Genomic DNA, 25,977 nt, shown 5'->3' on the forward strand with positions numbered 1-25,977 from the left:
CACTCAATATCATGTTTTCTAGCTCTATGCTTTTGCTTGCAAATTTAAAAATGTCATTATTTTTTTTCTGTAGTACTTGATTGTTTAAATATACCACATTTTCCTTATGCATTCTTTGGTCAAGGGGCATTTATTTAGGTTGTTTCCAGGTTCTGGCTATGACAAACAGTGCGAAGCAGGGTTTTTGAAGGACTGTCCCTCCTTGTCTGAGCAAAGTTTGGCAGTCACTGTTTTTTGTGTCGTCCTTCTTCTGTTAGGACAGCATACTGTCAACAGTTGAGATAAGAGTACTTTCTTGTCTAGTGACTTACTTTTGCCACAAAAAGAAAACTCCATGTGGAGTTTCTTCAGTCCCCATCATCTTCTCTAAAGTAGATTGATACTGCCAGGAGCAGACATTTCTCATTGTCAAAAAAAAAGAGAGAGAGAGAGAAAAGAAGAAAGAATATATGTTATTAAAATATCTTAAATGCCATATTTTCTAGGTCTCTGAAGTGTTTGAAGATGACTTGTTCATTTAAAATATATGTTTTATCTTAAAAACATACCTAAAATGACTACAAATTCGATTATAATATGATTAACTACTAACCTGTATCTCTTTATTGTCCTAAACAGTTAATAGTAATATTTTTCAAGGACTAGAAATTTGAATTACATTGTTAAATGAGTTGTATAGGTATAATACTTTGAACACGAGTAGAAATGTATGCACAGTATGTTCTAACAGAATAAATCTCAAATTTGTATCAATAGAAAAATTTGTTTACAATATACAAAAGTCTAATCCAATGTAAAACATTTAAAACTAGTAATTGCTTTCTAAAAGTAGATTCAATAAACTACCTTTTTATCTTATCAGAGCTATATCATTCCTTTTTCTTTCAAAGTAGATTCTACCCTTTTATCCTATCATATCCACTAGTAGAGAATGAGACTCTTAATCTCAAGGTTTGGGGTTTGAGCTTGACATTGGGCACTATTTGTAGATATAAGTTTCTGTTCTACCTATTCCCACAGACATTCAGTACCAAAGAAACACACAGAAGCTTATATTAATTATAAACTGTTTGGCCTATTAGCTCAGGCTTATTATTAACTAGTTCTTACATCTTAAATTAACCTATAATTTTTGTCTATATTTAGCCACATGTCTTGGTGCTTCTTCCAAGTATGACATTCTCATCTTGCCTCTTCTGCATCTGGCTAGTGACTAACTCTCTGCCTTTTTTCTTTCCAGAGTCTGGCTGGTAACTGAGTCTCTGCCTTTCCTCTTCCCAGATTTCTCTTAGTCTGGTTGCTCCTACTATACTTCCTCTCTGGATACTGGCCAATCAGCATTTTATTAGACCAATACGCATGACAAATCTTTACAGTATACAAGAGCATTATCCCACAGCATTGGTGGAAGAGCAGCTTACCCCATATATGTCAGAAGAACATAAACATCTGATGGTTGCTTATCCCTTCATAATACATTGAACATTATATTGACTTTAATACATGTTTGCTTATTGAATGAATAAAAATGTCTCAATATTCTCTGTCCAGAAAATCTTTTTAATATGAAGGTATTACAAAAACAGCCATCTTTTCTGAAAAAGTACACACACATACACAAAGAGTCATGTACTAAGTTTTCCGTGATCTGAGTTGCTAATTTTCACCTGGGCAAGAGCTGCAGTTTCTTTTTTAAATGCTTACTGTGCATAAGCACATTTATAAATGCTACTGATATCATCCATATGCATAAAGTTAGAAGCCTAAAGATATTTTTCCAAAGCATAGCCAATGATTTATCGCTGCTGAGAAAAAATGCTCACATTGTATCTTTGAGGAGAATCAATGTCATGGGTTATTACATTTTATAATGGATCTCTTTCTTATTTTAGAAAGAAAAAATACTACATGTTTTTTTATATATGATTTATTTGCATATATGTCAGTGCACAGAATGACCTCAACCACAGTAGGAAGAGGCACTTGGTGAAATTTACCCCTGCTCCAGGCATAGAGCCTTGAGGAAGGCTTGAGATATATCTTGATAACCTTGGATAGCCTATGAAGTGTATTTGTACCAGCCAGCATCTGGTCTGATGGTTTGACAGAACAGGGGCATGACACAGCAACAACTTCCTTTACTCAGCATTTGTAATTCCCTTCCACTTGTTGGGTTATCAGTGAGTCCTCACCTTCATGTGTTTACTGTCTTAGATAAGTGAGTTTTACAGAATTAAAGGATGTATGTGGAAGATTGCCTGGGATTGTCTATTTTTGTTATTGTTGTTATTGTTATTGTTTGTTTGTTTGCTTCCTTTTTCTTTAATTTTAGCATTGAAAGGCTATGTACATTGCTCAATTGTAAAGTGCTGGCTGTGTAAGCAAGAGGACCTGAGATGTATCCCCATAACACACTTAAGTCTGGTGCAGTAGCATAGGGCACAGCATCAAGGAGGGAGAGACAGGAACATCCTTGGTACACAATGACCAGATTTCTAACCTACCCATGAACTGCAGGCTAATGAAAGACCCTGTTTCAAAAGCAAGGTGGATAGATTGACCACTGATCTCTGCTTGCATGTAAATATACATGAAAGTGTACCTGTGGTTATGTACATTAAAAACACACAAATGAAAAAATAAAATGTGACCATTAAGAAATGGTTCCCCTCCCTCTTTTATGTGGCAATAATTCCTTTTTCTCTCTGTATTTTTCTGATTTTAGTTTCTAAAATTTTCTTACCTTGAAGAGCCTATTTGTGACATCACTGAATTAGAGTCACATGACTTTTCTCTTGTGCAGATTTGCAGCAGCAGCACTTGCTGCAGCTTCCCTGAAAAGCTGTTCTTCACTTTCTGTCTCTTCCCCAGAATAACAACAAGCCAGAGATCAGTGTGAAGGAGTTTATAGACTGGATGCATTTAGAACCTCAGTCCATGGTATGGTTGCCGGTTCTGCATCGCGTGGCAGCTGCAGAGACTGCAAAGCATCAGGCCAAGTGCAACATCTGCAAAGAGTGTCCAATTGTTGGGTTCAGGTGAGATGCGATAAGAGAAACCATGACTATGACTCCATGGTTTCTGTTCTCCTTGTGTGGTCTTGTGGTATGCTTCTCATCCTTCTTAATTTCCTGTTTGGTGGTTTTCCTCTTGAGTACATGTGATGCTCAGTATTGTCCATCCTTCTCAAGTGACATTCGTTCTGATCATCTATATGCAAACTTATTTTTGTCCTTATAGTAAAATGCTTTAGTCCAGAATCGAGAATTTTTTTATGAATATCTTTTTACTGAGGCCATAGGAATTTTCATGCAGCATAATTGCATTGTAGATTATATACACATCATTTTGGTCAAATTTCTTGGTTGTTCCATGTTGCTTGGGATCAAACTTAGTAAGATGGGAGCAGCGTGTAAAATATGAACTGATAACTCCATGTTACCTCTGATAAGTTTGTTGTGATCAATCATCCTTTACACCTGCCCATTATTAGTGATGATAAAGTATATTTTCTCTCCCTCCACCTCCCACCTTTTCCTCTGTGTGTGCATGTACATACATGATCCAGGATGTCTGTGCACTTACATGGAGACCAGAGGTTGATGTCAAGTATCTTTATTTTCCTCCATCACTCTCCAATTTATTTTTTATATAGAGCTCTTACTGAACATGGAATTCAGCTCAGCTGAATAGCAAATTCCAGGCATCTTCCTGTCTCCATGTCCCCAGTACTCTGATGGCAGATGCATGCTACTAAACCCAGCATTTTTATATGGGTTCTTAAGGATCTGAACTCAGATTCTCATGCTTGGCTGAGCCAGTCACTGCATGGCCCAGTCCATCTTGTAGTGTTCTCATTGAGTCAAGGTCATTGGCTTATGACCTAGAGGAGACCATGTGGGGCCTATGCACCATGTTTGTTACAAGGTTTATGCATCCTGGTTCTTCCACCTCCTCTTGGGGTAAGTATGCATTAGACCTCCTAGATTATACTACGTTCTCTTCCGGGGGTTTCTGATTTCTCTTAGGAATAGTTACAACGTAAGTGTCTAGAGTAGTAAATGCTTTACAAAGAAAACACCAAGCTCTTTTTATTATTGCTCATAACATTATTAGTTATGGTCAGCCTGATGCAGTAATACACTAAGAATACAACCAACATTGAAATTTTCTATAAAGTGGAGACAGGAGAAGTATGCATGTGTGAACAAGTGTAAGATTTATTTTTGTTTGTGTGTTTAGATGTGCACATTTGTGGGTGTGGCCATGGAGGCCAGAAGAGGGTGTCAGATCCTCTGGAGCTAGAATTACAATTGGTTATAAGCCATCCATCATGAGTGCTGGGGACCAAATATAGAATCTTTGCAAGAGCAGCCAGCACTCTTGCCCATTGAGCAATCTCTGCAGCTCCTGCATATTGAACTTTTGTGAAACTGCTAGAATTTTCTACTAATTACTTTCAAATTGAATTTAATTTTTTCTCAATTTATTTATTTTATCGCATTTTATTGCCTACACGTATGTGTACCATATGCATGAAATGCCTGTGGAGGCCTGAAGAATGTGTTGTTTCCCCAGAGCAGGAGTTACAGATGGTTGTTAGCCACTACATGGGTGCTGGGAATCGAATCCATGTCCTCTAGAAGGGCAATCAATGCTCTTTACTGCTGAGCTATCTCTCCAACCCCTCAAATTGAATTTTAATGAAATTTTAGATCTATAGGGTGTTTATCAAACTGAGAATTGTTTCAGCTAAAATTGCACACAGCTACTCAACAGCCACATAAATAAAAAAAAATAAGAGACCTCATTTTCTTTCATGTAAACCCAGTACAAAGATAGACAACCCAAGACTGGTGTGGCCTATCTTGATCCTCAGTTCTGCCCTTATAATCCCTCTTATTTCCACCTTATGACTTGCATTTTCACAGTGACCTCATCCCAGCAAATTGGTTCTCCTGGATGTCACTTCCATCTTTAGCAAGGAGAGAAAATGAATGTTCTTCTTCCCCATTGTGTCAGTCCCTTAATATCCCAATGGGAACCCTGGCCCAAGACCTCATCCTAGATTGCCCTGCTTACCACCATCAGCAAGCAAGACTGAGAAATAGTATTTTTAGCAGAGCACATTGCTAAAATGTGCTGACAGTGTAAGAGTGTCTCACTGATGAAGGAAAAGGAAGAGCTATCAGCATGAAACAAGATTCCGCTAAGCTAAGGCGATGTCAATCATATTTGTCAAACTATGCCAATAGGTAGAAAGATATTAGTATAAGGGATATGTCAAACCAGGACATAACACAGCTGGTGGAAGTAGATTGTCTCCAGATAACTTGCAAATGGTTTTTCATGTCCTTTTAAAAGCCTCCATCACTTAATAGTTTATAATACTAGCCTGGCATAACCTTTACATTATTTTTACATTTTGACTCTTCTAGTTTTAGCATGTATATTTCCCCCTATAAATACAGCTATATTGTATATCTTGTAGTTCCACCAGCCATCTTACCTGACTGGAAAATTTGGGGGATGTTTTCCATTTGAACCCCTTAGAAGTGGAAAACTAAGAGTGTTGGTTCTGCAAACAGACATCAATGTACAGTGTTTTTGTTTTTTTTTTCCTATGAGAAGCTTGAAACATTATTTCTTTCAAGATTATATAATAGTCAGGATTTTATTTAACATGTCCCTGGTTACAGGGTATTTATTTAATTTATTTTTATTTTTATACATTGATGTTTTGCCTTCATGTATGTTTGTATGAGAGTGTCAAAAGTCCTGGATCTAGAGTTAGAGAACAGTTGTGAGCTGCCATGTGGGTGCTGGGAATCAAACCCAGGTCCTCACCTGGAAGAGCAGCCAATGCTTTCTTCAGCCACCTACAGGGTATTTCCTACTGTTTTTTTTTTTTTTAACTAATGACTATTTTAAACAAAACCTAAAAAATTTCATTGTAAAAATTAATGCTCTTGTGATGGAATTTTATATTCATTTCTTACTTGTAATCTAATTGGTATATTAAAATTATCCAACTCATTTTCTTAACAGTCTCTGTCCACATTCAGATATCATGCAGAATGTTCTGACATTGATATTTGACCTTCACATCGTGTGTAAACATTTGCAAGCATGTTTGAGACTCTTAAGACACACTTGCATTTGTTTGCCATGTGCCATTGCATGCCTGCATGCAATTCTCAGGAATAAAGAAAGAATTTTTAATCAAAAATTATAAAACAGCTTATGAGCCAAGTTTTCTACTTCCTTCACTTTCTGGGACCCTTTTCAATAAATAAATAAATTCCAAAAATGTTCTTCTTCATCCCCCATCATTAAAAAAATGAATTGTCACTTCTAAATTGATGCTGAGATACAAAATTTTCTGTTTGTGGTGGTTAATGAACTGTTGATTTGAACCAATGGCGCTCTTTATTGAATTTAGATTAAGTAACAGGAGTGACGGCCACTCTTTTCTTTACCACAGGTATAGAAGCCTAAAGCATTTTAATTATGACGTCTGCCAGAGTTGCTTTTTCTCGGGAAGAACAGCGAAGGGCCACAAATTACATTATCCAATGGTGGAATACTGTATACCGGTGAGTTCAGAGCTTTGAACCAACTGACCAGGGATGACGTTTTATCCATTTCATTTTTACTTGACTTTTTTTTAAACCTCTTTAAAGAATGTCTGGTTGTAATTTTTTGTTGTTTTCTTTCCTTTGAAGTATGTGTTCTTCATGTGTTGAATTAGTTAAGAAAATTTCTGCGTTACTCCAGTTGTAATTTATTGACTTTATAAGTAGGTGTTTTGGTTTCAGACTTAACTTCTTTTTAAGCAAGTTAAAGAAATTGATACTGACTTGCCTGTGTTGAAAATGAAATTATTTGCTGAAAACAGCTGTGGTTCTCTTAGACTTTTAAGGGATGTTTTCATGTTTTCTAAAAGAAACTTGCACGTTATCAAAACAAAAAATAGAGAAATCAAAAATATCATTCATAGGTTTACTTTCTAAACAAATTACCTTCTAATCTCTTTACATGTTCAAATTTTATAAAAATCTGCATCTATATGTAAATTTGCTTTGGCTTAATTTTTTTAAAAAACACTATGCAGCTCTGGCTGGCCTAGAGCTTACCATGTATATTGGACTGGTTTGCTCCAGTATATAAAAAGATCCACCCACGTCTACTTTCTGCTTCAAAAATCCAAGATTCAAGACACGAACTACCATGCTTCCTGTTAATATATTTTTTATTCCAAGTTTTCCTTTTGACTTTGTAGATAATAGCTGTCCCCCATTTTACCTTAGACAATAGCTTCCCATCACAGAGTATTAATTGAATGAATTACTGTAATTTGGGCTAATCACTTTTGAAATTTAGGTCTTCGGTTTCCTAGTGTTGCTAGCAACATTTAAAAGCATTGCTGAGAAGGCAGCACTTTATGTGTGTGATATAAATTGCATCTCCATTGAGTAAATGACTGGAAGTGGTGGTCTAGCTCAATGGATATGAGTATCCTCAAGGCCAAAGTACTTGATCCCCACATCCTATTCCAAAAGAGGTCTCTGCCACGGTAGGATATTGCCACAGTTGCTAATGTGTCCATCTTGCCATAGCCCCTGTAGCTTTGGATACAGATATTGTGCTTTCTTTGACCTAGAGCTGCTCTGTCCTGAGATCATACTCCTTTTCTATCAGGGTTATTCCTTAGGTTCCTTCAAAAGTCACGCTGAAGTTTACTTATAGAGTCTTGTGTTTTCTTCAGAGAATTAAGTTACTTTTTGGATCATAAATCTATGCAAAGGGAACTGTACATATTATTATTATTTTTTTAATGATATGGTGGTAGAGAAGGCCGGACCCATGAGACAGCAGTCCCACAAGGGGCAGCAGTGGGCCACCCGAGGCTCCATAGGGACACCAGATGCCACACCTGAGGCATCTGAGGCCTTGCCTGAGCTGGTTCCCTTGGCTGGTGGGAGACCATAGTTGGGGAGTGACAGATACGCCGTGCAGAGAGAGAGTTTGGGTATAGAGATTATTTAGTGGGTTATAGAAGAGAAAGGGAAGGGAAAGGAGAGAGGGTGGGGAGAAAGGGAGGGAGGGGAGAGAGAGGGAGTAGTTACCTCCTCAGAAGAGGGACAGAAAGAGAGAGATCCATTTGCCTTGGTGGAGGAGGGCGGTAAGTGGGTGGGGTTTGTCTTCTCAAAGGGACAAGGTACCCAGGTGACAGGCCAGGCCAGCAGATCATAACACATATAAAATATACACATATAATTCTACCATTCTTAGTCTTTTATTTTAAATAAATAGAGATTCTTTATGTGGAAAAAAAATTTCTAGAAAATATTGCTGAATTATAGTGGGTGAAATATTCTTGATGCCTAACCCTAAGATTAATAGGAAACTACTGTTTCCAAGGGTGTTTAGAAAGTATCATTTATTATAGTTATCAGTTTATTTACTAAGCCAACTAATATTGAATTCTTCCTATGTGTCAGGCATTATTATCGAATGAGCTGGGTGCTAGCTGAAGTGGTCCAGACAGTCTAGTAGATACTCCATATGCATGTGTAAATGGTGTGTGTAGACACTTAGTGCGCAGAAGTCACTGAGTGTGTTCACAGGGAAAGAGGAACAGCAGAAGGCAAGGGAAAGGTGACAAAGGGCAGCCAGTGTCTGCAGTTAGAGAAGTGAGCTAAGTGTGCTTAGAGAGGGAGGCTCGGTCCCTTCTTGCCTGATAATCATCTCTCGGAGAAATGGCTTTCACTCCCAAGAGAGTTCATATTCATCTCAGGGCCAGAACAGAGATTCAGAGTCCTCTGTCTGGGCAAGGTCAAGGCTTGTCTTCTGCTTTAAGTTGGATCCAACAGTAAATTTCTTGAGCAGCGTTGTTCCGTCCAGGTAGATATGCTTTTAAATGACGCTGGGGGTGGAGGCCGTAAGAAGTAGGCAGCCTTGAACTATAAGAACTAAGGTTATGCTTGTTTAGTTCTTTTAAAATAGGGCAGGGTGAGTGGATGGAGTAATTTGACCTGAGAATGAACCGTTTGAATGAGGTTATAGCTGTAAGCTCAACAGGGCAGAAGGCTAAGAGCCCTAGCTGTAGCTAGTTCAAGGAGAGAGAACCGGTGTCTGGCATCAGTTCTAAGGGTTTGTCAGCTGCTCCCAGGAAAGGTAAGATTAGTGACGTGCATCTCTGATACTGAGGAGGAGATCTGTGATGGTGAGCAAGGAAGCAACAAAGAAATGCCATGGCTGAGGATGTAGTGAGTGACTTTGAAAAGCAGGATAGGGTGACAGAATGATGAGAGGAGCCATTTCAGACAAGGCGAGCCAGGTCCTGCTTGAGAAGCCGACCTTGGAGCTGAACATGAAGGTGAAGAGACTCAGCAGCTATGCAAAGAGTAGGGGTGGAAAAACATCAGTCATCGCAGAAGGAAGAAGCGCCATCCTCAGTGTCTTCGCACAGTGCCCATGAGGGTGACAGTGAGGTTTAGAGCCAAAGTGGAGCATGTCCCTCAAATGAGGCACAGCAAGACGCACTTAGTCCATAGGTGACTTACCCAAAGGAAAAGATGAGGTCTACTGTTCAAAGATTACCAAGAATTTTCAAATGACAATGAAGGACCATTGAATAAAGTTGGGGAATCTTCTGAGCATGGGCTTGCTCGCTCATTTGCTCGCTCACTCGCTGGCTTCTGTCCAGTGAATCTCTTCTTCTCTCAAGGCACAGCAAAGGCTGGATGAGAACAGAGTCAGGTTACAACAGGACAGACACCATTCAGATTCTTGTAAGGGATTTGGATTGGGAAGAAAGGTAATGTTAATATTTACATGATAGCAGAAAGAAATTCAGAGAGCCGATTATAAAGCTCTAATAGTAAATGCAAAAAACTCGAAGTAAGTGGATGAGGTTAGAGTATTGATATAGAATTGCTGTTTTTATTCCCATTCACACAGTTATTTCTAATAGTTTTTAGCATTCCCAAACAATTTGAAACCAATACACATTTAATAATCACCGGAAAATAGAAGACTTCTCATAATCACTGAGGATATGAACTCCTAACTCCTACTACCAATGTGGAATAAAACAAAATGAAAACTCTAAAATGAGAACTCTAAGTCAGTGATTCTCAGCCTGTGGGTCAAGACCCCATTGGGGAGTTGGATGACCCTTTTCACAGGGATCACCTAAGACCATCCGAAAACACAGATATTTACATTGCAATTCATAACAGCAGTAAAACTGCAATTATAAAGTAGTAACAAAAAAATTCCTGGTTGGGGGTCACCACAACACGAGGAACTGTATTAAAAGCTCACAGCATTAGGAAGATTGAGGACCACCACTCTGAGTAATCCCAAACTATTTCTGTTACGTTGTCCTTTCCAAGTGACTCTTCCATTTCTGGGATTCCAATTGCCCTTTAATTTCCTGGATGAGTGCCTTCTCCAAGACAAGTTTTGGGAGATCATTTGCCCTTTCCTGAACTTACGTAGCAATCCTATCCACATCTGTATTAGGTTAGTTTCTGCACTTGGCCTATAACCGTGTGTTGCTTTGTACTGGGAATCAAACCTAGAGCCCCGTGCATCCTAGGCAAACAACCTACCGCTGAGTATGGTAGGCAAGCAACCTATCACAGAACTAAGCCTATAACTTCTTATAAAGTTCCTAGATATATTTGTAAACTGAGTCTTAGAGTCATACTCCCTCATTGAGTGGTATGCCCCGACTTAACTGCTTTCCTTTTTGTTCACCTGCATTCTTTAGATCTTTTACTTTTTCATTCTGCGGTCTTCTTTCTAAGTACACTTTTTTTAGTGGTCCATTCATCTTGCACCCAATATCTAAATTCCCTTAATGCCTGTCTTAGAAAATGGGCTTAAACACAAGCTCATTTTTCCCAGTAAAGTGATTATAAGTGATTCCGCGTGTTAAATGGGTGTGACCTTTCCATAAGCATCTTGGTACTTGGAGTTCTCACAACCCATCTCCATTTCTGGCTAAGAAAATGGCCTATTCAGATCCCTGGCTCATCTGTTTCTCCTACAAGGTCACATTTTACCCTTCTCTTGATGTTTTTATTACTGGAAAATACAATTTGTAAACCCCATTTTGAGGCCTCAGTACTCCCCAAATGTTTCAGCAACCTATCAGCTTATTATTTATGACATTGTTTGTGTTTGGCTGTAGGAAGACTAATGGTGTATGAATTAGCTATCATGATTCATGAAGGTATTTTATGATAGTGATAATCAAATATTTACATGAGGAAATGGAGCGGAATTTTTTTCTCGGAAAATTATTTTCAGCTCTTACTCCCAATTGCTATTGTATATTCCAAATGTGTGATCATTTCTTCATTCGGCTCTATAAAAGCTAATGCTCAAGAGATAGCACAACTTGGATGACATTAATGTCTCTCACCTTTCTCTCTCTGTTCCTGTGTGCCCTCCCTTTCCAGAAAAACACCTCAACTGACACTTGTAGAGGAACCCTTGTAGCCTCCTCTAGGTGTCGGGCGTCTGGTGAAGACAGCACATTATGGTTGGAGCATGTGGTAAACACACAACTAAAGACAGTGTCCCACAGTCCCCTTCAAGGGAACTCTGCCAATGACTTGGCCTCCCATCAGACCTCACCTTCTAAAGCTTCCACCAACTTACAATAAGGACACTTGAGAGACTGCCTTTAATACACGGACCTTCAGGGGACACTCAGCAGGCAAACTCAGTCTCTTACATGTCGTTGTAGCAGACCACAGATACGTGGTATGTAATGGGCAGGCTCTCACTCGGCTAATGTTTAGGGAGAAATGCAAGCCGGAAGCACCTCATGGAGCCAGGGCTGGCTTACATCATCTCATAGAAGGAGATGGAAGGGCAAGACAGCACATGTGAAAAAAAAAAAGGGGAGGGAGCCCAACATGTTTCTTGTCAGGAATCTTCGCTGCTAAAATGTAGCTCTTAGGATATCCACCTTTTCAACACTGTTGCTTGTAGAAAAACTTTCCAACACATTGAATAATCAAGTCATTTTCCTCCTTATTGAACATTCCACCATACAGTCTTCTTTAAAAACATCATTTCTGTGACTAAACAAAATTTAATTTGAGTGAGAAAAACAATCATGTTATTAAAGAATGCAAAGGTCTTTTTTAAAATTCACATTAGAATTTAATCTATATGGAATTTTTATTTTTGGTTGGGTTTTGTTTTCATAATGGGCAGCCCAGCCCTAGGGTCTCACTCATACTAGACAGCCACTTTACCTCTGTGCTCTGTTCCAGAACTTTTAATAGGCATTTTCATTTCGAGATAGAGTTTCAAAGTTGCCCAAGTCGACCTTGAACCTGCAGCCCTTCAGCCTTGGTGTTTGGAGGGGATGGAACTGCAGAACCACCTTACCGGGGGCCATCACACTGTTATCTGTAGCTTCAGTACCATCCATGACGCTCTGGGCCTGACTCACGTAACAACCGGCAGCTTAGATGTATTTCCATTTCCAAGCTCCTCTCCAGATTTGTCAATCACCAGGATACTCTCTGCCACTCTCAGTTTGACTTCTAATTTCTTCTTTAGATTCTGTATATAAATAAGACCTATGTATAAATATGCACAATATTTCTCTTTGTATATCTGGGTCGTTTCACTCAGTATCATGTCCTCAGGTTCATCCGTGTTGTCACCAATGGAGACTAATTCTCTCTCTCTCTCTCTCTCTCTCTCTCTCTCTCTCTCTCTCTCTCTCTCTCTCTCTCTCTCTCTCTCTCTCTCTGATATTTTCTTTATTCATGTATCATGGGGTATTTAAATTGACTCCACATCATTGGACGTGCCAGTATAGCACCTCTTTGAGAAGCTGATGTCTTTGGATATGTGTCCAGAAGTAGGATTTGTAGATCACTTAGTATTGATCTTTTAGCTCCTTTAATGAGCTTCCAACTGTTTTTCATCAAGACGGCGCCACTAGTGGTGTCTTTACACTTCAGAGAGGTGGCGTGCACATGATTTATAAGAGTGCATGCAATTGCTCACCATGAGTGACCACTGAATAGAATTCAATGCTAAGGAGAATGGAAAATGTTTAGAATCTCTACTCTGGTTGGTCTGGGGTCACCAAAGATGAGTAAAGATTGCTACCTTCCCACCGGAGCGCCACTGAGGTTAATTGACCAAAATGTTATCCGTGGCTCTGCCATTGCTCAGCAGCTTCCCAGTTACACAATAATAGTTGGAGGCTGAAGGAGTAAGACATACACAAGTAGTTATAGTACTGTGGATGTCACAGGCTTTCCTCATGCTGAATAAACCTAATGCTGGTGAAGGAACTAGAGATGAAAATTTGGGGGGAGCAAAATCAAGAAAGGAAGAGGAAGGCTCCAAAGAATCTAGTCAACAAGAGATTTTTTTTCCCCTTCAATTTATAGCTTTTAAAATGAAATATGTTTTGCGTTATGGCAGGGCCTAAGGTAGAGTCACATCCCAATATTTAACCAAAATGAGATGGAGAGGGCTTCAGAAGCAAGGTGGAATTTAGGGCATCAACACTGTGTCTCCAGAAAATGACAGGTTATAGCTGTGTGGCACTGTATCTTAAAAAGGGCTTCAAGAGCACATTGGTTATAGATGGTGAGGTAGAGAGGCAAATTGCAAGGGAAGGAAAATTACGTCTTTTCTTTCTGTTTTTAGGGTCACAGCTGAAGACAGAATAGCAAATGTACACAGATTCATTTAATGACAAGTTTTCCTGAGACCTGATCAGTCATCCTCATCAACTTAGACCATGAAACCCAATATGGACAAGTTCAACAGAACCGCCATATACGGGCTGTCCATGCATGCTTTAGCATTGTCAGGGCATAAATTTTATTTTTATTTTAATTTCCTGAACTCTGAGGCCTTCATAAGGGAATGAAAACCCAGGGACATGGAGAAGCCTATTTAGTTTAGCACTAAGGGTTTCATGAAGAGTGGACAGTTAGAGAAGTCAAAATGAACAAAGAGATTGTGATATAGCCTTGTGGTACTAGGGAAGTAAAAAGCCTGCTTGTAAAGATACTGCTCCAGGTCCCATGTCTTCAAAAGATGTCCTGGTCACCCACTGCTGCTGTAGCAGAACACCTCCAGATGAGTGGTTGACAAACCACAGGTGGTTGTTTGTCACACAGGTTTGGAGACTGAGAAATCCAAGCTGGAAGTCTGCATCTGGTAATAATAATTGTGTCGTGTTATTCCATGCTGAAAGACATGGCAAGATAACACAGAAGAGAGAGGGAGGAGAAGCAGAAAGAGCTGTGCACACCCACTTTATCAGGTATACCCAGAGCAGTAACAACCCTCTTCTACTATAGCATCTGGTGATGCCAGAGCCCACGTTACCTAGTCAAGTCTTAACATCCTGTCCTTCATCATCTTGCACTGGGAATTAGGCTTCCAATACAGGAAATGTATGGGACCCTTTGAACACTTAGCAATGGATAATGATGGTATTTCCTACCTGTCCAAGAGGGGCTTCATGAGCTGCTCCTGGGGACGAGAACAGTGAACAACCTTCCTGCTTCTGCTGGTTTTTCGAATGCCTTTGGGGTAACATGTACTAAATTGCAATGAATGCAAACATCATTTTTTCTTGCCCTTTTTATAGCATGTCCTCAGCATCAGGATTCATGTATGGGAAGGAGTACAAAAATGCTAGAGGAGAATGTGGGACAGCGGGTCGAGTGCACAGTAGTGAGGATGCAAAGTAGACAGACAAAGGCTGTGTGCACGCACTGAGGGGCAGCGGCCCAACATCTGCAAAGTAGACAGACAAAGGCTGTGTGCACGCACTGAGGGGCAGCGGCCCAACCACGTCAAAGTAGACAGACAAAGGCTGTGTGCACGCACTGAGGGGCAGCAGCCCAACCACGTCAAAGTAGACAGACAAAGGCTGTGTGCACGCACTGAGGGGCAGCGGCCCCACCACGTCAGGGAAAATAAAACATTGAGATAGTGCTGTATTACTCCATACAGATTTCAGGCTATGAAGGGCTGGCTAGGATGGAAAGGCGTTTGAGAGACATGCTAGTTCAAGATGAAGAAACTAGATATTTGGAAATCTTTGCTTTCAGGACAGGCAGGGATATTGGCTATTTCTAGCTTCTAAGTGTTGGGATTGAGTTACTGTAAATTTTCTCATTGAATTGAAGTTCATTAAACAGAACTGGTTTATACTGATATTTTCACTGAGATTTTGTTAAAAAACGAAAAGGAAAAATAAGTTGAAGTGTCTCTATGGAAAATTATTTTAAATTAGTATCACTTAAAACAGATAGGTAGTACAGTTTTTAAGCAAGTCATATTTCCATTACTTAGAAAATACTTCATTTAGTCTAACCTATGTGGCTAAGACCTTCCATATTTAATACAACTGTGACTCCTCACCAATAGGAACAACAGCAAACATTTACAGAACAGCATTAATTTCAATGTTAATTTCTGTATATCAGCTCAACCCTCAGCACAGTAAATGGAGACTTTTTTTCAAAGTTGACAGCATAGCTAAGGTTTCCAAATACCTATATTGTGTGTTATATGTTTGCGTATATAAAAAGTCCAATAATAGCAATGTGTTCCACAATCATATCAGCAACTCCATCGGTTTCTGTTATCAACTGAACATAAGGATAGAGACGTCAAGGGTACTATAGTAAAAACTGAATGTTCTTTTCGAAACAAATTTCGGTATATTTGTCATGTTAAGTACAGTGTGGAAGAGAAGAGGTATGGGCAGGTAAAAAGAATTTACCGAGCACATAAACAGAGAATTTAGTGAGGTATATTGTCTAGAGGCTGCAGATGAGTTCTTATAGAGGACAGATAAACTGGGGAGACTTTGCTTGATCTATCTCGTAGGCCATTTATTCAGGGCTGATCTCACTGCCTTATTAAACTGTAGACTTAACAGCATAAGTTGTCTTTCTTGAGTGTGGGCCTTTGAGTAGAAGCCGTGGTAGTCTATTAGGAGTCAGTCTCCAAAGGTTTTCGTCATGGGAGTCAGGTTCAAGTCACTGTGGCCTGGTTGTTTAGTGTAGGGACTTTTCATTTGTGTTTGGCCTTTTGGCTACATGGTATTCTTGTTGCCATGGGTTTTTAGATGTAGAAATAACCCAAGATCTATATAAACTGATAGAATCAAATTACTATATTGGGAACAACAGATCCTCTTAAAATTAAAGCTAAATTTGTGCCTTTTAAAATTGTATTGGCAAAGGTAAAGAACAAGGATAAAAAGGGACAAACTGGCACCGGTTGCTTTGTCTCCTCCCTCCTGCCAACATTGGTGTGTTGTGGGGTGGGGGCTGTGAAAGCCAACTGTATGGACATGCTGAAGAGCTGATCTCATCCTTGTTGACTTGGCATGGTTTGTGTTGGCAGCCTTGCTTCTTCAGATGCGCTCTGGGATATTGGCCAATATGCGAAAATTGCAGCCTTGTTGCTGTTTCTCTGACTCCAGCATCCCAAAGTGGTTTTCCTAAGCTCTTATATCCCCGACCGTGATTTCTCAGCAAGTCCAGTGCATTTAGATGGTGCCATTAGCTCTTATGGCTGCAACAAGCTCTACTTTACACTGGTAGCTTATCATCGTCCTTGTCCTCGGTGAATCTGTCACTGTTACTTAATTTTTACTCTCCTGTTTTTCCACAAAGACCCAAAGGCTCTGAGATTCTCTTACTGATTTCAACCAAGTCATAGAATTCAAATGTGTCGGAATTTTAACTTGTTGAAATCAGCAAAAACTGAGTAAAAATCCAGGGTTAGTTTTTATCATTAGAAAAGAAGAATTCCTGGCTAGTGTCCCCAAGTCCTGTGAATAATGAGATGGACCACTGAGAAGCTTACATACAACCCTCAGCTCTGTCTTCAGCGAGTAAAGCTTGCTAATGAGTGTGCTTGTATCAGTGACTCCAGTGTTTGCACACGGTGCACACGAGGCCATCTTTCATTATTTACTCATGTGTCAAACAACCGTGCATTTTTATATAACCTTGATTTACATCCTTAAACTTCCTTGTTTCCCTCTGTATAACTTATTAGTGGTTGAATTTAATAGTTAACAACCTAATGAAAGTGTTTCTTATGGACATAGATAATATTGTTTGAGCTATGAACTGACCAAGAAAATCACTGAGAAATTAAAAATAAATGTAGTTTGGCTTATTTTCAGTTCTCTTTGTTATTTGGTTTAAATTGGTCTGAAATTAGCAGTTGTGTTTTGTCCTTGGGTATTTTTGGCATCATCGTAAACAGTCCATTTCTCTGTGGTGCCTTGGGGATCTCTGGCACTAGTAGTGAATGGTTCTTCAGCTGAAGTAGAAAAGCAATTTACTCAAGGAGTCACTTCATAATAAATAGCACAGGGGCGAGCATTTCTGAATTCTAGATCCTTCTGCACCTAGGCCTTGCTTTTTGTTTGTGCATCACATTAATGTGAAGGAAATGCCTTTCCGTCATTCATCAATGTGTCTGAAGTTCAGGAGTGCGCTGGGGGTCAGCATTTAAGCTAGGAGTTTCAAACATGGAGCAAGAACACAGGGATTCATGCACGTGAATTAATATATAGATACGCAATTGAAGCCAAAGATAATTTCAAAGTATACTTTATCTTAAGTGACATATTTGCTCCAATTAAGTAGTAATTGGATGAAATTTTAAAACCGTTCTGATGGAGGCTGGAGAGATGGCTTAGTGGTTAAGAACTCTGGCTGCTCTTTCATAGGACCTGCTGATTCTCAGCACCCACGTGACTGCTAACAACTGCCTGTAACTCCAGTTCTAGGGCATGTGATGGCCTCTTCTGGCCTGTACAACACTGTATATGTGATGTGTGTGGCGCACATGCATGCAAGACATCCACATATATAAAATAAAAATAAAATAAATCTTAATATATATAAATATACTATGTAATTATTACACTGTAATATATAAATATACTATATTAGTTTCATATATATGTGTATGTATATATATGTATATATATATATATATATATATACTCCTGACTTTGTCATTATTGCCATTGGTAAAAGAGGATTGAAAAATGAAGTTGTCTGGTTTCAACACCTTAGGGTTTTGGTAGAAGCTTACATGAGGAGACTGGCTCTACAGTAGATTTTATAATTGGGCAAAGCTTTTCAATATTTTATTCATTTATGATGATGGAGAACAAGTAGAGAACTAGCTATTAGTATTGCTCAGGTAAGTTTATCTTCTTACTGCTCCTTTACTTCAGGATAATGGTGTGACTTTAGAAGAAGAAAAGAAAAATCAATTAGGAGGGTGTCTCTGTCTTGTATATATGAGTTCTTACAGCTTGTGAGTCTAGAGGAGCTTGGAGGGCGATGGAGGTCCATGGCTTCAGGCTATCTCAGTCTCCTTGTGTTTGTCAATTCCTCACATTTATTAGGTAAAAAGAAGCAGGGCAGTTAGTCAGTAAGACAGAAATCCTCACAGGCAATATTTGCAATAAAATCCTGTAGCAAGAAAGATTTCAAATAAAACTGGATGGTGAGAGACCACCACTAGCCATAGAGACTCCAAGATTGTCACCCCATGGGGGAATGAGAAGGAAGCAAAGGTATTTCACAACTGTAGGTCCTCCCAAGACGGCAGATGGTCTGGAGCAAACACAATGGGGGTGCTTTGAGCAGAAGTCTACCACTGAGGCGCTTGTTCTCTCCAACTTCAATGTGGTAGTTTTTGCTTTATCTAATCATATTTTATTTTATGTTATCTTAGAAGCCTGCTCTTTCCTACTGAGAGGCAGAAAGGGGGTGGCTATGGAAAGGAGAGGAGGTGGGGAGGTTCTGGGAGAAGTAGAGGGAGGGCAAACTGCAATCAGGATATATTATGTGAGAAAAGAATCTATTTTCAATAAACGAAAGCCCAATGTTCCAAGAAATGCATGTGGCATTTAACAGGTTGACTCACTGTACAGTAATTTCCAGTAAGTTCCTTTCTATTCCATCTTCCCACCATAATAGCAACAGTTGTCTGCTTTTAAAGAACAAGGTTCTGGATCTAATGTGATAGGAGAGTTGCATTTGATGACATCCGCTATGCTAGGTGGTAGGCTTCTTTCTGGCAAAGCACTGCATTAGCACTATAAAATTGAGAGCTACAGATGCTGCTCTTAGGTGGCTAATTAGACCAAGCATAGGCAAATATGTTTACCATCTTCAGTGTAAAATATTAGGCTTAATTCCTTTCTATAGCTCTATTCCAACTGCAGAATTATATTCTGGTATTCTGAGTGTAGTCCCAGTCACTATGGAAAAGGGACTTTTCAAATCTCCTTTAGTTTTGTGAGCCAGTGAACTAACAGCCTTGGATTACAACTGTGAGTAGCACATATTTTCCCTCAGTATAAAAATTACTTAAAAAATGAAAACCTGCTGTTTTTGTTGAATATGTGCTTTATAAGAGACATGCATTGTTAGAAACAATTCAACTTTGTGCCTCAACTTTTTGGAAAGTGAGCAAGTGTTTGTTGAGTTTTTTGTGATGGGGGCAAAATAGAGAAGTGGTTTCTTTTTTTAATTGCTTGATTTAATTTACTTTTGTTTCCTAGGTTCTGGATATAGTTGGCATATTTGATTGCAGGGCTTGTGATATGGGTTGGACTTTTACCAGTGGCCTTTCTCTTTTCCTCTCAAACATGAGGAACCCGGAACAGATAGCTGGAACAATATAGAAAGCATGGCAGACATGCTATGTGAAGTGCAGTGCTGTCTATGAAACACCCAGAAGAAGCAAGCTCACAGCGGCAGAAGCTAGATTAATACTTGGCAGGGCTTGGGCATGGATAGTAGGCACAGGGCATCTGTGAAGAGGGATGGGGTCATGATGTATGTAAGTAGAGAGTGGTGTGGTTGTTCACGTAGGAGTGTACTCGTAACCAGTGAGTTATACACTGGACACTGTCAGAAGGTGGGGGTGAGGGTATCTTTGAGTCTTGAGCTAGCCTTTCTCTCACCCATCCAACTCAAGGCTAGCTACAAAACCTCTGGACACAGAAATGAATGCCCTCCCATAGGCGAGCTCAGAGACAGGTTATATCGAAACTGGAGTGCATTCTTGTTTCAGCATTTCTGTGTATGTTAACTGCACACAGTAAGGGCAGACACAGGAGCAATGGAATCCCAAATGCTTCTTCCACCGGTCTTCCTTCTGAATTTCTGTTGTAGCAGACATCTTCCCTCTTCCATCTTCACCAGGAGACACACGCCTATGAGCTCAGCTGTCTCGGAGCCCTGCCTTGCCAAAGGTGTGCGTGCCCTTTGCAGTTGATGGAGAAGTCTTTTGTTCTCCATTCTGGGCACTCCTCCTTGGCAGTCTCCTCTCTCCCTCATCTTTATTCTGCTTGTTTCTCCTTTCTGCGTGGTCCAGATTCAGCTCCCACACACCACTGTATTTCATGCCAACCCCTTTTCCCACAGAGTTGCCTTGAGTTGCTGTAGGCATGTGTTTGTAGGTACATGTGAGAACAGGCTAGTGTGTGTTATCCGTGCCAGTGCTTAGCACATGTATGCATGTGTGCCTGTGGAGGGCAGAGGTCAACTATGGGGTTCATGTCTCAGGAGTGATCCTCCTTTTATTTGCTTGAAGTTCTCAAGCCCCAGGGGTTTACCGGTTTTTACCTCTCGAGTTCTTGCTGATATTACAAGCAGTCTGTATTGTTATGTGGCTTCTGACTAAACTATCTCTTCAGCACCGGCCTTGAATTTTTTTTTTTATTTATTTATCTCCTCCTGAAAGGCTTTGTCCCACTGCACTTTTGCTATATGTAGGACAGACTATCTCAATCACACTTCACATTGTAAAGTTTATTTTTCAGTTAATAAAAACAGACTTGACCTTGTAAAACTGATGATGACAAGAGGCTTGCCCTTGGGGATATTTGTTTTAATAAAAGGAGAAATGAATGGATTATTTTTACTATAAATCTCTGTAGCTCATGCATACTTCTATCTGCTTTGCAAGCCCAGAGTAGAATAAAAAAAAACTCTCTAATTGTTTAATAGAAGCAAAGTATGTACAAAGATCACTTACAAAATAGAAAACTATAAATGTATACAGATGTGTGTGTGTGCGGGCGCGTATGAGTTAAAGTAGAACTTGTTTGTATTAAAAGTATAGCATTTTTATAAGTTCCATGCCTAGCTTGATAATGTAAACCTACAACCCCAGCTACCCTGGACTATAAGAGAGGATTTCAAGTTCAAGGCCTCCCTGGACCATAGAGTGAGTTTAACGGCAGTCTGGAAAGTTTAGTAAGAATTTGTCTCAAAATGAAATTTAAAGGAGGACTGAGGTATATAACTCAGGGGTAGAGGACTTCTCTCACCTGCATGAGGCACTAAGTTCAAAGTTGAGTACCATCAAATACAGAGTTTCCGTTCGTCAGCCAGTCTGTATGATGCTGGGTCACATGCCCTTAAAGAAAAGGCACAGTGTGAGAGCAGTCAGCACAGTACATACACATATCCATCGCTCTGTTTGTGATCTCTAGAAAACCTCTCTGTCTCTGTGTAAGGAGGGGGGGATGAAGTCTGTTCAGTGATAGGTTTGGAAGCAGACCAGCGGGTATAGGACCCAAGTATTAATTCAGCTCTCTGTTAATAATATGAATATATAAGTGCATCTTCAGAACTAAAGCTGGTGTCTGCGTTGAATATGAACAGTAAGTCGTAGGAAGTTAGATGAGAGAATCGTTTATGGATTAAGATAGGAGAGTGCTGTTTGAGGGCTTTAAGCATCTCACTGGTACATGGTTATAAAAACTAATCTTGCTAGACATGGTGGCATATGACCTTAGTCCCAGCACTCAAGAAGCAGGGGCCAGCCTGGACTACAGAGCAAGTGTAGTGTATTCAGGGCTGCATAATGAGACCTTGTCTCAACAAAACAAACAACAAAGTAAAACCCCAATCATTTCAAAGTCCTTATGAAATAGAAACACTGTATATCACCATTACATTTTAACCCAGGTAAAATAATAGTATATTTATGTGGTTGAGAAAGGAAAGAAACTTATAGACTCTTTTTCTAATAAAGGCCAGAGAAGGCACTGTGCTTACTGTGCTCGCTCGCTCTCTCTCTCTCTCTCTCTCTCTCTCTCTCTCTCTCTCTCTCTCTCTCTCTCTCTCCCTCCCTCCCTCTCCTTACTCCCCCCCCCAAAGGGTCTTATGTAGCCCAGATTAGCCTCATGTAACCCAGGCCAGCTTAGAACTCCTAATCCACCTGCTTCCATCTTCTAAATCCTAGGATTATGGGTATGCCCCATCATGCCTGCTTAGAAGGTTTTGCTCATTTGATTGCTTTGCTTTTGTGCCTAGCTCCTTTGATCTTTATGTAGGACCTCCCCACGTAGCCTAGGCTAGCCTTGAACTTCAGATTCTCTTGTCTCTTTCTTGTATGTGTTAAGATTACAGGCACATACTTCGATGTCCCTTGCCCTTTCTTTATTGCAGCTTGAACTTCTCTCTCAACTAGAATGTGTGGTGACTTGTTGGGAGCCAGCATGAGCTAAATGCTAACTTTGGCACCTTAAGCCTAATTAGAAGTATTTAATCTGGAGTACCGTGACTACACCTTATAGAAGGAAAGTGGCTTACTGATAGAAACCTACCAGTACACTGTCCAAAACTGTAGTTTTGGAGTCAAGTTTTAAAACATTGGATCAATCAGTTACCTAATGGTTTACTTTTAACATAATTTTGTAAAATTATGGAATCATGACTGAATATATTTTTATGAGAGTCACAATTGCCATTTGTTTTCATGATACTGTGCATTCCAAAAATATATAAAGTGACCAAAATTGTTGGCATTGAATAATACTCAACTTACACCTGCTCAGATTTTGTTGTTATAGCCTTTGATTTGTAATGTGTACTGTGCATTTGTCAACCTCATAGACAACATCTGGGGAAGATGTACGAGACTTCACAAAGGTGCTGAAGAACAAGTTCAGGTCCAAGAAGTACTTTGCCAAACACCCTCGGCTTGGCTACCTGCCTGTCCAGACCGTGCTGGAAGGGGACAACTTAGAGACGTGAGTTCCATCCTCGTCCGCGAACACCTACAGCTCTTTATTTTTAATGCTAACAACACAAAACAAATTACATGGCACCAAGGAGATCTGTGTCCTGGTGAAATGTTTAATTCTGAAACAGGTAAATTAGGTCTCCAACAGCAATTCATTTGCCTTACTTTTTTATTTTGATACCATCACAGCCAGTTTTCCTGAACTTTCAAATTGTTTTTTAAGAAATATCTAAGTCAAATTGTGGTATCATTTTCTCTTTCATTTATTTCCATTTCTTTTTTTCCCTTTTAGCGGTTTCAATGTTTTTGTTATAATACCTTTTAGTATTGTTTTGTTTTGTGGCATGAGGATTGAACCCTGAGCTTCACACATGCTAGATAAATGCTCCCCTGTTGAGTCAGAGTCCCAGCCATTTTACATCTTTTTAATATAAATTACCAGCGATACTTTATCTTGTGCTGCAAGTACAAATCTATTCTGAAATCTCATTTTATGTTTCTTCTTGGTCTTCTTGAAGATGAAAGCGGCAAAATGCAACAACTTGAGACATTATATGAAATAGACAAAATTGCTTAAGGTCTGCGTTTTGAGTTGACAAGCGTATTCACGAAAGTTATGAGAGAGCAAAATTACAATGGGGTAATAAAGCTGAGAAAGAAAACAAAAGAATGTCGAGCCTGAAATAAGAAGGGAAAAGGCTTTAAAATGAACCCAAAGACATGATGGGCATTTTAAATCACCAGGCAGTTATCTATTGAGATCAAAGTCGATGAGATTTTAAATCTTTGAATCTCTTTCTATAGTATCTACACGAATATTTCAACTGCAGCCTTTGTCGTGTGCTTGGGTGTAATAACAAAACACCTGTATACCTAAAATATATGGCGAAGAGTGATTAAGGAAGATGCCCAGTGTTTACCTCTGGCCAGCACATATATGTGTATGTACACACGCACACACCCAAACGAGTACATATACCTCCTACAAAAATGTAGTCTTTTCTAATTGTTTCCACACCACACATGAAAACAAGTTTTATTACATTTATTTTGTTTTACACACCACACATGAAAACAAGTTTTATTACATTTATTTTGTTTTAAAAGAAGCTCTTTAAATATATTTACAAAAAGTATTTATCCTCTGGTCTTTTATGGATATGGTTTGGTCTTCAAAGATTGTGTACTAAAAATTCTTCTTTTAGTGTGCAATACAGTTTGACTTGCTGAACACCTGAAAAATTTTATTTCTGTTCAGATAACAGATAGTTTACCTTTGCAATAGCTACTTGGGTATATAATGTTGTAGATATACTGTCACATGGTGCTGGGGTTTAGGAGGAAATATGATAGATTTGTACTGAGCAATGTTGCCTTGCATTCTTTGCAGGAGTCGTTGTCATTTGTATCCACTGTTCACATGAGAGGTGGATTTTTCATACTCTTTTTAAACATTTTTTTTAAGACTTTGCTCTTTAATGTCAAAATAATCATGAGATTCAATTTGAGTGTATGTGTGTGTGCTTGCACAAGTGATTATATTATGTGGTGTGTGTGCTTGCACAAGTGTGTATAGTGTGTGTGTGTGTGTGTGTGTGTGTGTGTGTGTGTGTGTGTGTAGGCCAGAAATCGACATGGGTTGTTCTCCTCAATCACTGCCACCATATTCTTTGAGACAAATGGAGCTTGATGACTGAGCTAGGCAGGCTGTCCAGCAAGTCCCAGGGATCATCCGATCTCCACCTCCTAAACACTTGGATTATAGGTGCCCAGATTCTGTGTGGTCCTGTGGATTGAATTCAGCTTCTTCATGCTTGTAGGGAACGTATTTTACTGACCAAGCCACTTTCATGGCCTCCAAAGTATTTTTTAAGGAAAAATTATTAGAAAAGCATGCAAAAAAATTATTTTCTGATTTTGACATACTATGCTGAAAATGCATCACTATGCTTAACATAAATTTTCCACCATTTTCCAAGAGGCATGCACGCAGAAGAAAGGAAGGGACATCTGATTAAATTGGATGCCCCAAGATCCCTTTTGAACAGATTTATGAGCTACTAGACAGTGTGGGCAGGTTTTCTTCTTCAAATCCTGCATCGAGCTCTGGATTTGCTGTAGTTCATCTTTCTGCTGAGCCCTTTCCTGCTGCAAGGTCACTTAATCTTCCAGTAGAACAATTTATGTGAGTGGGTAGTTTAAAAAAATGTTTGATTTCGTTTATTCTCCTCCTTGTGGGAGGAGAACATTGGAGAAAGCCACTGAAGTGGTGAAGGCAGTGAAGCTATTTATGGAATTTTCCTTCTCTTATTTCTCTTTCGTCTCTGCAAATGTTGTGTTTTATCATCTGTCTGGTCGTTAGGTATGCCGGCATACATAAGGGGCCTTTACAGGAAGAAACACTGATAACTGATAAGGACTAGCATATCCATGCTAAGGATTATTCAGTTCAATTTACAAGTCTGTATGCAAGAACTTTCTAAATGGGAATAAATGTGTATAATTAAAGAGCATAGTATTCATAATAAAGTCAAAAAATAAGCTAAGATAGTTGTAGACGTAGTTTGAGAGTTCTAGGAGATTACTATTAGCTTTAGAATTTGGTTTGTTTCCCTAACGATAAGAAAAAACTAGAGACCCCTGCTTCTGGCATTGGGCGAAGTGACCTATAGTGAATTTAACTGTGGAAAGAGGCACTCATTGTAGATGGAGTTGTGGAGATGGATGTTCAGGACCGAGAGGGATGGAGAGCTATGCTTAGCCTGACCTGAGTCATGTGCTGAGAATTTGGGGTGCACAGAGGTGGAGGAAAAGATCTACTGGCCAAATGAATCATTTTCATCAGCTTGGATTGAAGCTCTATCAGAAAAC

General features: G+C 39.4%; 1 protein-coding gene across 6 annotated transcripts in view; it reads left to right on the forward strand.

Moving 5' to 3' along the window:
* Utrn (utrophin) overlaps nucleotides 1-25,977 on the forward strand; it is a 521,838-nt gene that overhangs the window by 459,095 nt on the left and 36,766 nt on the right. For all 6 annotated transcript variants that reach the window (XM_013351419.2, XM_026786362.1, XM_026786363.1 and 3 more), the window contains 3 exons: nucleotides 2,872-3,038; nucleotides 6,485-6,596; nucleotides 22,977-23,113. In XM_013351419.2, coding sequence (XP_013206873.1) covers nucleotides 2,872-3,038; nucleotides 6,485-6,596; nucleotides 22,977-23,113 — 416 coding nt within the window. The remainder of the gene's footprint in view (nucleotides 1-2,871; nucleotides 3,039-6,484; nucleotides 6,597-22,976; nucleotides 23,114-25,977) is intronic.

This window comes from Microtus ochrogaster, linkage group LG4 (assembly GCF_000317375.1).
Source record: "Microtus ochrogaster isolate Prairie Vole_2 linkage group LG4, MicOch1.0, whole genome shotgun sequence".
Taxonomy (NCBI): Eukaryota; Metazoa; Chordata; class Mammalia; order Rodentia; family Cricetidae; genus Microtus; species Microtus ochrogaster.